The sequence below is a fragment of the Falco cherrug genome, chromosome Z (assembly GCF_023634085.1).
Source record: "Falco cherrug isolate bFalChe1 chromosome Z, bFalChe1.pri, whole genome shotgun sequence".
NCBI lineage: Eukaryota > Metazoa > Chordata > Aves > Falconiformes > Falconidae > Falco > Falco cherrug.
Window position 1 is genome coordinate 42,656,558 of NC_073720.1, and position 15,564 is coordinate 42,672,121.

Genomic DNA, 15,564 nt, shown 5'->3' on the forward strand with positions numbered 1-15,564 from the left:
AGGGGTAGGAGAGTTGCTCTCTTACAGTCACCTCTGGTCCCTCATTCTGCATCTGGACATACGTGAGTATCAGACAGCACCAGCAGCAGAGCAGAGTACTCCCAGGTCTTCCCCAATAAGGTGCCCAGAGGAAGATGGTCATGAAAAGATTGCTACTCTTTTGAATCCATGTTTTGTATTACTATCACTAGCCAAGCTCGTTCCAATGTATATGATGTTCCTGTGACTGCTCAGGTTATACAGAGAGCTTTTAGGTCAACTTGGACACAGTAAGAGCACATAACAGCTTGCTAATACTTCACCTAAGAATAAGTCCTTCTCCATAAAGTCAATGCTGCATGCAAGTGCTGTGCTTGCAGTTAAGGAGAATTCATTTCAGCTACTGCATGGGAGGGAGTGATTTATATGGAGAAGAGCTTTAACAGCTCTCAAGGATGGAAACCACAATGGTATTTTTAAGGTATAAATTCCCTCTTCCTATAACGAAAGGGGAAAAAAACATGACAGGATTTTACAGCCCACTCAAGACTGAGTCATGCCCATGGAGGAGTTAAAATTACCATTTCTTTTTTTCCCTACATAAGGTTGTCTTTTCCAGCTCCTCTCAACCCAGCTGGTTACCACCTTCACTACTGTTCTTCCACGTCCATCTAATGTTCTCTCCTTATGTTTTATCCTTTTTGTCTACTACCACTCCTATGACAGATGATACACCTTGCCACCATTAATAAGTGTACGTTACCACTTGTCCAACTCCAGCAGATGAGAAATACATAATAAAAATTGAGCAAGGACTACAAGTAGAATAATGAAGAGGAGAAAAATAGTTTATCTTCTCTCAGAGAGTCCCAGGGAGAAAGAACAGCCCACAAATCATTCTGCCCCATCAAACTATTTCTGTCTGTCAGGACAGCGCACAGCTCTCTGGACTGCACAGCTGAAGGAGAAGTAGCCTTTATTCCAACTGCAAAAAAGTCATAATAAGAATGGTTAGGCACTGAAACATGTCCAAAAAGCCTGTAGTATCTTCATTCTTGGAGTTATGCAGAACCCAACTGGTCCTAAGCAACCCAAGTTAACTTTGAACATGGCGCTGTCTGAGCAGATACTGCACAAGACATACAGATATCCCTTCTGACCTAAATATTACTCTGTGATCCTATAACAGACTGCCTGAGACTTTCCAAGCTAAATCAGTAGCTTTGGCAAGAACTGCCTTTGTGGGAAAACGAGCTAGCAAGAGATCAGAAGCCTTTACAAAAAACATTAACATAAGGATTATGTTTGCTCCTTGGTTTTACTGAAGTGGTCGTGAATAGAGACTAGGGAGCAAGGACAAGAAAATACGAAGCTAGAGGCCTACACTAAATAAATGGGGTAGTTTCATGGGACAAATACAAGAGAAGTGGCTGAAAAATAACTAGATTTTAGCAAAGGCTGGCATACTTGTATAATTGAGGAGACCTATAGTGGATGTGCATGCTCTCCCTTTGGTAGAGCAAGGAGGTCTACTACCCAAGAGAAAAGTCTTTTTTTCAGTTGGTTGTTGGTTTTGGTGTGGTTTTTTTCCCCCCAATAGATTTTCCACTAGATGCCTGAATTGGTAGCTACAAGATGACCTCCCTCCACCCGCAACAGGAAATAAAGCACATACTGATTGCACAACATGACATTCATTACAAAACTAACAGAAAAAACCAAAACAGCTCCTTCATCCAGTACAACATCCTGGACACTGTATCCTCCCAGCGGATTGGGATTTAATACCATTTCTAAATGCTTTCACCTAAAAATACCAGTCCTGATTTACCAATTCATGCAGAAGAGTCCAGCAGCACAAACTGCTCATCACACTGGTTCTTCCAGACTGGATAAGAAAGAAATGGGTATTTTGCTTATGTGCAATCCCAAGACAATAAAAAATCAAGGGGGGGGGGGGGGGTGGGGCGCGGAGACTAGAAGAATTACAGATGTTAGGTGGCCCTTTCAAATCCTCCCCATCTCCAATTACAGTCAAAAAGGAAATGCCTCCTTTAAAAAGCTCAAAACTGCAACCAAAAATAAATCAGTGAAAGATCAAATAAACCTTCTTCAAGAAAGGGAAACTTGATTGCTGTGGGATACTCAAACAATTGCCCAGAGCTGAAGCTGTTCGTATTGTTTAATTTCTGTTTTCTTTCATTTTGCTTTTGTAACATGAGTTTCTTCACAGTGGCGTAGCAGCTAGACACCTCCCCCTCCCAAGGAGCTGGAGAGACAGCCAAAGAACTGGCAATGTTTTACTTTTGATTAAATGTCTTGCTTGAGGCATATTTTCAGTCTTTGGATGAAAGCATGGGAAATTGCTATGATAAGCCTCAGACTTTAAAGTAGTAGTGTAGCAGGGAAGACACTACTACAGCACATATTATGGAACATTTCAAAGCAACATGGCAGAACACTATTCTGTTCCTGACGGAAGAAGATTCTGTCACTATATACGAGATTAACAGAACCCACATAAATAAAAAACCCACTTTTAAGGATTTCTATTGTACCAGCCCTAGAAAAGCAACAGTGATTTTGAACGATACCTACAATTTTCTGTATTATTTGCTAGCTTGCAAATATAGGAGCAAAGAATTTTCAGCCAAAGGAATTTTTTTTTGTTTTCAGAGGTAAGTGCAATACAATCTTCAGCACTTTGTGACACTGGCCTGTGTTAGTTCCAAAACAGGAGCTATTAATGTCACATTGTAGTTGTCCATGCTGCAAAAAGCAGAGGCTTCATCTGGGCAAATACCTCATCCATTTCCTGCCCTATATCCAGGTTCCAAAGTCTCCAGCACGACCGATCAAGAGTTAATCATCAACATATTCGCACTGGGGATTTTCAGTCTTTTCTAGATATTGTGTTCCTGAACAGGAAGGTAAATTCCTTACAAGTAAGACATTTTGCTGGGAATAGAGAGGAGGACCTCTGATGGTACCTATAGACAACCTGTTTTCATTAGAACAATTCCAAGCAAGCTTCCTTAAACCAGAAGATTGAGGCCTCTGCCAACAGCACATTACACTTTAACCACAGTGGTTAGCCACGACTGGCTTGGATAAGACCATTTCTTAGGAACTTATCAAACATGCAGATAAACATTTGCTTGGATATTTGCTCTTCCGCTGCCTTCTTTCTGGAGGGTACTAAGAAAAAATCAGAACAACCAACAGCATGTCCTGGCTTCGCTGTATTTGGTTCAATTACACAAATGTAATATTCCACCCAGATCTCTTCAATCAAGTATAAAGTCTTGGCTTACCTTTCTGGTGTTACATCTTCATTGCTGCTCCAGTGTGCTATTTCTAACATCTCCATTTCCTCCGTAAATGGAAAAGTCTTCCCTGCTGGCAGAAAATAATGTTCCTTTCCAATCGAATCCACAGTCACCTTCCTTTCCAGTAAACAAGCCCCAGATAAAGCAGTTGTTCTCCCTGGCTGGAGAGAGGCAGGGGAGCCAAGGTGTGCAATTCCTTCCCCGCAGGTGCTTCAAATCTGCTGCAGAGCAGCTTGCTGCAGGGAGGCGAGGGAGATGAGAAGTTCGCTGTTAATTTAGTGGACACCCCACAAGTGGAAGCAGCCACAGCAAGCCAAACACTCGATGCCACCCCGCAAACCCCTTTCTTCCAGGTCTTTCTTCACTTGCCTCTGAACCATCCTGGATAAGCCCAGGCCCCACACAACACTTAGCAAAGGGGCTATACATTATTTATTCATAAGTTCATCAGCTCATCCTCATCCAAAAGATATTTATTTATACCACATCTTTTTATCTCGGTTTCCCACAGTCCACAGCCGCCTCCCCTAAATTTCCCCCGGTGACCCTTCTCCCAGCAGGCCACTACCGCCAGTCCCCCTCCCTCAGCTCCTTGCCCAGCATCCAAGTCCCATCCCCTTCCCCTGCAGCACTGGGGCTGACTGGGAAAGCTGGAGGCCATGCTGCACCCCACTATACACTACCTTCCGTGCACACAGCTGCTCACACCCCACAGCCCCTCTCCTGACATTACTGGGGAGCCCATCAGAACATGATATCTGGGCCCTCTGAAAGACTTGCTAGCCCTGTCCATGAGGCCACACACTTCACTGACCTCTTCCATGTCACCGCTGAGCACTGATGAGAAAAACCTGGTCAAAAGAGAGCTTTTGCTCTTCATCTTCCCCCACTAACTCCCTATTTCAAGCTGCTCACACCGCCCGCCCCACCCCCCCCCGGCACCGAAAGCCTCAAGAAGGGCTGCGGTCATGCTATATGCCTGTATAGTGCCTTTTTATTAGCAGAAACCTGAATCTTTATTGGAATATAAAAGAAAAACTTTGGAATATTTCACAAAAAAAACCCCAAACTCTTCCACTAACTGGACCAAGCACTACTGGATTTTGTCTCATAGTGTTGGGTTCTTAAGAGCATATAGTGGGGACTAGGTAGGTTTACTCTCAGAGCATCAGAAATGTATGGTGCAGGAGAAAGGAGATTTTGGTAGAGCCCAGGAATGCTGAGATCAACTATTTCATAAAAATTAAACACCCAGTGGAAACCCCTGATTGAGAACTTGAAAAAATGTAATTTGTTTCAATGAATTGACAAGAATACGATTCTGGGTACAGTGAACTATTCATAGTTAAAAGTGTTGCTGGGGCTAGGAAAAATGACACCAGCAAAATGTTTGCTGTTCAACAGCATACTACATTATATTAGAACCATTTTATGACATTTGATATATGGGAATTTGAATAAAGACAGGCAAAAAGCTGCATTTTCCTAGTGTGGCAAGTGAGAAGTGTTACAGGAATGCATCATTAAAAACAAACAAACAAACAAACCAACCAACCAACCAACAACAGTCAGGCTGATTAAAGAGCACAGATCTTGTTTTTCGTATCTGTTATTGGATGCACTTACGCAATATGAAAAACACGGCCTGACCAAACTCAAGACCAACAACAAACTCTTTGAACTAATTACAGAAAAAGAAAGCAAGCTCAGCTTAGCGTCCTGTCTCTTGCTGGAGCTCATACACTGTTACAGGATGAAGGGTACTATTTATGGCTTGCACTTCTTTTCCAGTCATTAAGTGTTGACTGAGAACTGGTTTGTCTGAGCTGGTTTTTCCCCACCAATCCTTTCTTAAACCATACAACTACCCAGAGCGGCATTTGGTGCACTCCAAACCTCACAGACCAGTCTGAATTCTTTCCATAACAAAACAAAAGCTTGCATCTTTGAATTTATGACACAAAGCTTCTGCTTTTTGTACATGACCTGTTACCTCCTTGGTCTCTGTGGAATTAATGGGCTTGGCCTCATTAAAGCCAGAGTAGGCATGCAGGTAACAGTGTTCGTAATGCCATCATCCAGAAGAAATTAATTTCTAGACACTATATCACTCTATTTCGTCTGTTTGTTTGTTACAAGAGAAAGCAAATTCAGGGATTAACCAGGACATATTTTCTGTGTCCACTAAATGGGGCACATTTTGTATGTCCTCTCAATGTACTTCGCTCATTCCAATACAGGCATTGCACTATACAAAACCCCCATGTTTGTTACTAAATGGCAAGGTTTATTTTGAAAATGCAATTAGCATGTAATATCTTGGAAGATGAACAGCTATCGTAAATACAAGCACCATAGCTCTTCTGCTCCTGTATTTGTTTTACAAGAAAATACACACAGCACTAAACTGTGTAACTTCCATAAAAGGTGCTGTCACTAATTTAGAAAGACAATGCCTCAACAAATTAGCATTTCAGATCCACATACATGTGCATGCATGGTTGTAAGAACTCAAAACAAGGTCCAGAGAGCCCTGTAACATGAAATGCTCTTGATCCCCTTCAACTGTGCTTCGAACTATGCAAAGTACCTGTTTTGTCATGCTGCTCTATGCTCAGCTCCTCTGCCTCAGCTCCATAAGGCAGGCCACCAGTATTCCCTAATCAGTTGTGTGTTAGTAAGCCTTGTGAGCTCATTTACATCACTGGACACCAATACAATAGGAAATGAACATATTGATTTCACTCAGATCCCTGGGCAGCTGCCAGTTACCAACAGATCTCAGCTGAGTTTGAAAACAGCAATGCTCTTGATTGCAAAATGACTTTTTCCCTGCTACTGCCCTCCCCATGCTCAATTCTGATCAATATGTCATTCTGATTCATACACACATCTTCCTCAGGAGGCTTTGAACCAACTAAGTACAACTGCAAGCTCAAAGAAAATGATGGCATTTATTTTTTATGTTGCAAACTAATTCTACATATCCCCTTTCTCAGGATTCATGTAAAAGCTGACTCTTTTATTGAAAGGCCCTATAAAAGTGAGGTAAAGTACAAAATTAGAAAGGTAGCTCTAGTAGAAATGACAGAAGATGAAACTCATTGCATATCACACCTTAAAGAACACATGGGAATTTGTTTAAACAAGACATAAGTGAGTTTCCTAGCGGCAAGGAATTTAATGCTAAAATCTATCAGAACTAATGTGTGTCCCATGACTTTTACACTCAGCAGTTACAGCATAAATCAGCTCCATTTCACTGTAACTGCTCCAAAACCAAATGTTTATTATGAACATACATACAGAACAGAATAGCCAGAAAGTCGCTCCTATTCCAACCAAAGCTGGACCAAGCAGAGGCAATTCTTTTTTTTTTTTTTTTTTTTTTTTGGTTTGGTTTGGGTTTTTTTTTTTGAGATTAGCTTCATAAATTATCTTTCAGTTTCATCTCTAAACTTTTCAATTTCATATGTACTAACATCACTTAACTACATGGTGGCTTTTGCCCATCTATACGCTGACATTTCTGGATAAGGCTGCAACATCTCACCTCCTATCTTCCAACAGGAAGGAGTGGAGGGCAGCAAAACCTATCTCTAATGCTTAAGCTTCCTGGACCAGGCTGGCTACAAGCACAGCTAGGATCATAATCCGTACCCTCTTTCAACCACACATAATAAGTCTTTATTCAGCAAATAGCAAAGTCGTTTCACACCATGCCAAAGGTCAGCTTTTGCTGTATTAATAGCTGCTCTGGGAGGATCACTGTTGTGCTAGCCTACATTTTTTCCAGGGCCTGGAGATGCAATTTCCTACAATCTGCAGGCAATTTCCCACCAATTTTCTTGGGGAGCTAATAGGCTGTGACAGGAGATGGAGCTAGCAAGCAGCAGGTGGCTTCAGAAAAGACAAATTGCATCTCTGCCACCTAACTGGGCAATCTAGAAAGACAGTTTATAGCTTTGTAGTATTATTGGGGCCCATGCTAACAGCAAATCATTCAAGCTGCTATCTGATTTTCATATTCTTTTCCTTCTGAATTTGTTATCACCACATACCACTTTGTAGCACTTTTTCTACAAATGACAGTTAAACACAGATCATGTATGATTACTAGTTTAACTGCCTTTTAACTAGACAATCCTTGCTAAATGCTATTCACATCAGAAACAGGGAAATATACAGCCTCACTGCCAAACACAGTGATATTTTTGATTATTTTCATACTTGTCAACGTACAAAGCAGATGCCTACAGAAAGGGATTGATTTGTAGGCTAAATTCAAATGAATCACACAGTGCAAAATATGGTAGCATTTTAAAAAGCCACTACAGTGACCACACCTACTGTGATAAGAAAGTCTTACCGATCATATCTTGTACAAAATAAAAGCATTACAAAAAGCCAAATCTGACTAGTAAGTTCTCCCTCCACTCTAGCACTGCTTGCAACCTAAAAAGTTAAACTGAACAGTTTATGTTCAGTTCAAAACCATCCATACAACCCTTCACTTTGCAGATTTAAAATTATGTACTTATTAAAACTAGTACAGCTCTAAGAATGTATCACCATATCCACTTCTATAGAAATGAAACTGATTTAAAGCTGCTAACCCTCACCTAAGATATATTAAAAAAAATACTTAAAGGAAATTGTTCAAAGGCACATAACACTAGCAACTATTGCAAGTTTTATCTGTCACTGTACTTCCCCTTACTATTACAGCAAATCCAGGGGATAAATACTGTAAACACATTCTATTACAGAACCCTGTATATCTGTATGTTTTTCTTCCAAATATAGAAGAACAAGTTTCTGAAGGCATGGAGATTAGAAACAACCAACAATATTCATGTAATTATTATAATTAGCACAATTTGTAAGGTTAATATTTTCCCCTCCCCCCCCCCCCCCCAATAAGAATAAATTAGGTAGAGTAAAAACAATCCCATCTAAGTTATTGCTGGGATCACTGGGAGACAAAATTAGTACTGAGATGTATAAAATTTTAGTATAATTCAACCCTAAGGATTTTTTTTAATTACTTAAGTAATGAAAAAATGTAAAATTACAGTGAACAAAGTGTTGAAATATTCTAACATGCATTTTGAAAGTTTCACATTTAAACCACTTGTCATTAATATCCCCATTTCATATTTGTGGTTTTTAATAAGTTACAGCTAGATAAAATACTGAAGAACCAGGCAGAATTTATAAATAGAGTACCAGGTCAATAACTTGCACTCAACAAAGAAGAGTGTCTACATAAACAGATAAAAAAGCTATGAAAACCATTCAAAAAACAGAAGTACTTCCTTAAACAGATTCACTGATAAAACCACAAAAGAATATCAGGACTTGAGAACCTTGAATTTAACAAATGAAAATTAATGATTTCTCTATACAAGTCTACAAATTTCTTGAAGTACACATTCAAAAACTCAATTATATCATTGATTAGCAAATATTCAATCAACTGCTGTCAGAAATACACATCTCACAATTAACAATCAGAAAGACAGAGAAAGGTAGAAGCATTATGTATGTATAACGCATTAAAACATCTCTAGAGAACTAATACATATTCAGGAGGAGACACAGGGGAGCACAGCAGTAAACTGGTCCCTGTATGAAAAGGAAACTTACTCTAGGAAGTAAATTTAATGTGGCCACAAAAGTTGAATCACTCCAAAGTTTTGTTGCATGCATGGCATGCTAAGCAAACACCAAACTGACATTAAGGACATTTACATACTTAACAGCAGTGTTTGGTTGATTCATCAACAATCAAAAATATTTTGCATTTGTGAAGCCATCAGATTGTATATTTACTTGAAACCTAATTTAAGAAAATACTCAGGTCCAACTGCTGATTATTTTTTAAGAAAAAAGGGTAAGCTTTGTTGGTCTTCAAAAGATCTTGCTACAGCAAACCACAGAGTAAGAGTTCTTAGTTTATCATAAATGCAGCCAATTTTTAAAGTAATGGGGTAATCCACTATGGATTGCAGTAAGGAAGTGGGACAAAGACTGTAAAATGAACAGATGGATTTTATTTTAAACGAATTAGGCTCACTACCAGGAAAATAACAAGTGATTTCTAAGTTTCCCAATGCTATGGGTTAACTTCCATTTATGACCCCTTCATTCTGCTTGTTTACTCATTTAAGCTATCATTAAAATCAGTCCTTGAAGGAAACCCAGTATTTATTATTTGCATTTAAAAGCCACCATCTCCATTTTCTATGCTAATGTCAGAGTATACAAAAGGGATAATGGTAACAGCATGTTTGATTACTTAATCTCCAAACTGTGTGTTATCTTCTAATTCATTCTTGGCAGAAAACAGAGATAGAAACAAGGTCCAAGAGATACTATACCTTTGTACTATGAACATGGCAAAGAATCCTTGCCAAGCTCTACACAGCAGCAACTACCTAATACTTCTTGTAGCATCTCTTCTATGAATCAAGACACCCTTAGTGTGGGCAAGATCACATGTGAAATTTTAGGAGAGGAGAAATCTCAAAAAATTAAGTTTTACCTCAGAAGCCACCACAGAATTTTTCTATGCAGAGCCAAGTACACCAACCAGCAATTCTATAAACAACAGAAGTATGAGTATGGAACAATCATGCTATCTTATCACAGGATGCTTGCTTTACTAAGGGAAATTATTACAACATACACTGGCTGATGTTATCTACACAGCTATCCACTAAAAGATTCCGTCAGATTTTCCTGTAGTTTATTTATCACCAACAGACTTGCTAACAACAGAATTCTTACTAATGCATGAGCCAGAAAGGGCACAGATTGTTCAGCTTCTAGGAGTGAACTATGGGACCTGGCAATAAGTAACATGAGGGGAAAAAAACCAAAACTCTGCTCAGATTTGAAAATCGTAACTAACGTTGGTTCCCACACCACCATTTTTTTGGCATTCAGTTTTCTGAGAACAGCACTTTAGCTCCAGGGAAACACAAATGCAGCGCTCTCAGGAATTAATATAACGTATAAGGATTCTTTTGTTTTGAGATACAGCATCTTTAAGAACATTCTGCCCTCTGAAAACAATTATTCATTCTTTCTTTTTATTTCTTTGTGTTTTCTTGTATTTAATTTATAGATTTTTTTAAAAAGTTATGTAATAAGAAAAAAAAAATAAACTAAAAAAAAACCAAACCACACCCATGTGCTTATGGTTGTTCAAAAGCCCAGCTTTTGCTGTTTTAGAAAGTTTTAAATGCGTGTTTGAGCTCTCCTATATAGTTGAACAGAAATTCTGAGTAAACATCTCAGAAATATCAGTAAGCTAGACCCACAGGGCAGATTTTAAAAGGACCCAGTTCTTACATGTAGCAAAATCTACCACATTGCACTAAGCACTTAAGCTGCAATTGGACGTTTGGGAGCACATTGCTGAAAATGGGATTATCAATTGCTGGAAAGCTGATCTTGAGCTACAAAAATATTAGGTAATGGGAAATGTTGAGCACTGGCTGTAATTTAACTGTTTCTCTTAGGATTAGATGACTGCTTATAGATGTGAAAGAAATGCCCACTTCCAGCTCCAACATACAGCTCAGGTGTCCTTGGAATTACTATGGAGAAACATCTGAACAACTTTATGGAGAAATAGAATCCGTGAAATTGCACACTGGAATCTTATTTCAGATTGATTTTGTAGATTACATGTTAGACTACCCCTAAAATGTATGTATGTGTATGTTCCTATTCTCCCTCATCCCTCCATGTATTCCCTGCCATGAACTCTTTCTTTCATTCTGGTGTTCATGTTCATCAGGTCCTTCTCTGAGCTTCATCTTTCCCATTCAGTAATAAAACACCTCTCTGGCAGGACACCATGACTCAAGTCTTGTATAGATGTACATTCTCACATTCTTTCTATGTACTTGTGGTGAGGAAAAAAAGATAAAATCCTTCAACAGCACAGTTGGAGTGAGTCCAGCTTCTCCAGTGAAGTGGCTTAAGGAGTAAACACTTTAGCAGTAGTGCGAAATTTGAATTCAGTACTCTTATTTAGCCTGAAAATATTAAAAACCACCTTTCTTAATCACTAGAATGGTGGAACCTCCCCATTTACTCAAAATTGCACCAATATAATAGAAAATATGAAGTACTACTCTAAGTAGATTGCATGATCTACAGGCTAATAAGTGGAGCAGTCTTTCCACACAAAAAAAAAAGCCAAAATACACCACTGAAAAAAACCTACTTTGTCAATCTAGGCTTAAGTTACTTCAGTAACTTAAACACTTGAAAATTCTGCCTGCGTCACCAATGCAAAGTTCTGACAGAAAAATTATGGTCAATCATTTATACACAAAAGTATGCATGTGACTAGATGACAGATTCTACTTTGATTTTTATATTAAAAACTACTTCTATTTTAACAGTTTATGAACTTGATATTCATTTGGTGCTCCCTCTTCCCTTTAAAGGAACAAAAGCTTCTGGAATGCCAAATGAGTCTAAAAGAATTAATGCAGATGAAAATTCTCTTTCAAGAACCAGCAGCTTGTGGATTGATGTGGGGAACTATCTTTGCTTGGAACTATAATCAAAAAGAGGCACTCCGACACACTGACAAATGCATTGTGCGGAATATCATCATGATTTTCTGCACAACTGATTTATAAAAGGTTATGCCTACTGCACATATACAAAATATACATATTAGAGCTGGCTAAGGATTTTGTTCAGTTGAATTGATATTACCACAAACCAACCCTTCATTAGTTATTGTTGCACTAACATCCAATATGTAATTTGTGAGGACTCCCAGCTTGTAGCTGGCACTAGTGTCTGCCAGTGGCACTCAGACTGAATACTGAGGGCCACCCAGCAAACAAAGACTGTCCCAGAAAGGGGCTAATCAAAGGAATCATTTAGGATTGTAATTAAATTGGGGGAAAAATTAATTACCTACACCATAATTACTGCTGTACCTCTTTCTTCCATGTGCTTTTCCCAGTGCCTTGTCTGTATATTGCTGGTCTGGGTTGGTCTGTTTCTTCATTCAATATGCAATTATTTCCACCCACTACTTTTACACACGGTTGTAAGAACTTACAGAAGTTTTAAGCTCTACAAGTTTTAAATCTTGTGTGCAATAGTGTAGATAAACATGCCAAGATTTCACCAAATGTATCTTTCCATTAAAAATCACACCTGCTGGTGGAATAAGCAGACGACATAAGAAACTGAGAGGACTACTGTATGATGCATCCCCAAGTTTTCAGACCCCGGGCTTAAAGCAGATATTATTTTGGGAAAAAAAGTAATTTCTTAATTACAACCAAGAAACACATGATACAAACATTATTAAATTCATTCACATGTATAAAAAATGTCCAATTCCATAACTGCTCTGACTCACCGTGCATTCTGGAAGCTAACGAGGCACAATATTTAATGATTTTCCTTACACTATAGTTTTGAACCTCCTGGCTGCCAAGAATGTGGTCTTACTAATATGGTTGTTAGTATGCCATAACTTATAGCAGATCCATTATATATGTGTATATATATTTTTAACAATTAAATGAATGTGTTAGAATACTTGCTTTCTTGGTTCCTCTAATAATTTTTAGGAATTGCAAAATAATACCAATAAAGTAAAAGCCAGGGTTATAGTAGTTTGGAAGAAATTCAAATGTTCCTAACTACAGCAAATTTGCCAGTGCTACTAAACAAAGTCAATGATCATCACTGGCAGAGTCAGACATTCAGAAAAGCTTCAATATGAAAACAGGGTCAGCGTGAAAATTAAGTAACCTAGTACATACTCTTTTTTTAAAACTTCTCCTTTATAAAATGGCATAGCATGCCACAGTATTTCAATGTAGCAAACAATTACTTCTTTGAAAAGCCTGATGATTCTGCTTTTTGCCTCACTATGTGTGAGAGGAAAATGACCATTACCTATGCTGGTCTGTCATTTCCATACAGATGGATATTCACAACACAGCAATAGACAAAGATATAGATACATGTGGATAGAACACTAATTTTAAATGTCTAGAAGAGCAGATTATCCTGAACGGTTAACATTTTACATTCCAAATGCAAAGTTAATGTATTAAGGCTATTACAATTCTAGGTCCCATAAAATAGTTTCAGTAGAATGGTCATGTAAATTGAAAAGAAAACTGATATCTCTTCAGACTGAAAATTGAGAGAAAATTTGCCCCCAGATGAGAAATTCCCTACTCGGTCAATGCATCCATCAGTCAAACTTGTTTCTCCCTAGTTATGTCTCTTTGAAAGAGCAGGGATATAGTTCATTGTGAAATGCTAGCAAAATGAAAAAGCACCTCTTCACGGATATGTCTTAACCTGTCTGCCAGTTTGTGTAATCTGAATTATTTGTTTAAAGAGATCGGGCTTTTCATCTGTACTCTCCATTAGCAACAGAAACACTAATTAAGTTACAGAACGAAGGAAATGTATGGCCCTCACTGGTGCAATAGGTAGGTTTGTCTAGCACACAGTGATAGAACTTGTTAATCTAAAAAAAACCATAGAATAAAACGTACACATTCTCTCCTTATCCATTTCTTTTGAGTACATCAAGAAAAATTGATTTGAAGATGCATAGCTTTGGTAACTGGCTGCTTAGCATGGCTCTTCAAAGGTCACACACTGATGCAACAGTGGAAAGGACTCAAAAATTGCTCAGTATGAATACATAGAGCCTATAGACCTGTGTAACAAGGGACACTCAGGAAAATTAAGTCTAATTAACTTGTACAGTGGATTAGTTAAAAATCAAAATACTCCTTTGTCATTACTCTCACAAGAAATTAAGAAGCGAGTTTAACTTAGATTAATTCATTTCACTTGCAGCCCTGCAAGTATTTAACATTGTTTAAGTGATCCCCTGTAAAAGTCACACTTTTGGTAATTTAATTAAATTTACCTGAGTATCTAAGTATAGACAAGACATTAAAAAGGAAATGTTCATTAACTACCACTTCTCTGTAAAATACGAAGGATGCAACTTATCTAGCTTTGTTTAATCACAGACATCCTCAGTTAATGAATAAAGACTCTGATGTACTCTAGTTGAAATGTAGTCTCTCATGAATTCTGTTCAGCTGGGAGAGAAAGGAGAGGGAAGTCATCTCTTCTTCTAGAGAAATGACCAAGTGAGTTATGATCAGGCACATATTACTGTATCTGCCAAAGAACATATACATGGGACATCAGAATAAACTTAAAATAAACTGCACAAGTTTATGAAATGTTCAAATTTTATATTTACACTATAATTAGTACAAAATTGCCTTTTAAGTTTTCTGTAGCACAAGACAGTATCTACTGGACTTGATACCCTAATATGTCAAAACGACTACTTTGCAGTATGATAAAGGAATCTAGGAAGAGTTATAAAGAATAAGACACCATTTTCAAACTATACATAGTGTTTTCTTTTGCTTCTAAAAAGGTACTTATATCCCCAAAAGGTTTTTAATTTTAAATAAGCAGGTTGGGCAGGGAGGGGGCAGAGGGGGACGGGACTGGTTGTTGGTACTAAAGCCTTTACTGTAATAAACTAAATATATTTACAATTTATACAAATGTTTGACCTTCAACAAAAATACAAAAACATATCACAAGATGCAAAACCAGGAAACAGGTTCATCTGAGACACCACTGCTCTACACAGGACAGAATGCAACTTGAACTGCAAGGAACAGAAAGGTATTTATCCCCCATATTCAGGCAATGAGAACAATTTGCGTGAGGTCACAAAGAAAGAAAAAAATAAAAGGCTCCAACATTCTTCAGTAGACTCGGCTTTTAAAAACTATGTCAAAAACCTAGGCTACATCTGTCCATCTTGCCTCTGTGTTCCGTTTGGTCCACGTAGCCACTATTTAGTTGCTGGATGTTGCCTTCTATTTTGAAAAATCGGAGTAGTTTCATGGCAAGGTCTGGAACCTCAGTATTTTTGTTCCTTTTTAAAAGGCAAAACCTTTCTACTTCTACAAATAAGAACAATTTTGGCCCAGTTCAACTTCTAAAAGTTATATCCCCATCATATTTTTCAGTAGATAACTTCATAGACTGTAGCCTTTTTGTCTCCAGAGCCAGTGACTATGTACTTATCATCCACAGAGATGTCACAGCTAAGCACTGATGAAGATTCTTTGGACTAGAAGAAAAATAGAAATATATTACTTCATTAAAAAAAGTTTGTTACCCTCATCTCAGAATCCCGTTT

At 38.1% G+C, this 15,564-nt stretch overlaps 1 protein-coding gene across 8 annotated transcripts in view; it reads right to left on the reverse strand.

Moving 5' to 3' along the window:
* The window catches only part of LOC102054629 (TLE family member 1, transcriptional corepressor), a 160,752-nt gene that overhangs the window by 71,128 nt on the left and 74,060 nt on the right, over positions 1 to 15,564 (reverse strand). For 6 of the 8 annotated variants that reach the window (XM_055699913.1, XM_055699912.1, XM_055699910.1 and 3 more), the window contains one exon: positions 6,249 to 15,495. In XM_055699913.1, the coding sequence (XP_055555888.1) occupies positions 15,388 to 15,495 (108 nt within the window). In that variant the 3' untranslated portion in view covers positions 6,249 to 15,387. Of the gene's footprint in view, positions 1 to 3,293; positions 3,545 to 6,248; positions 15,496 to 15,564 lie in introns of those variants that run through there. The other 2 variants (XR_008730399.1, XR_008730400.1) reach the window with 1 other exon arrangement.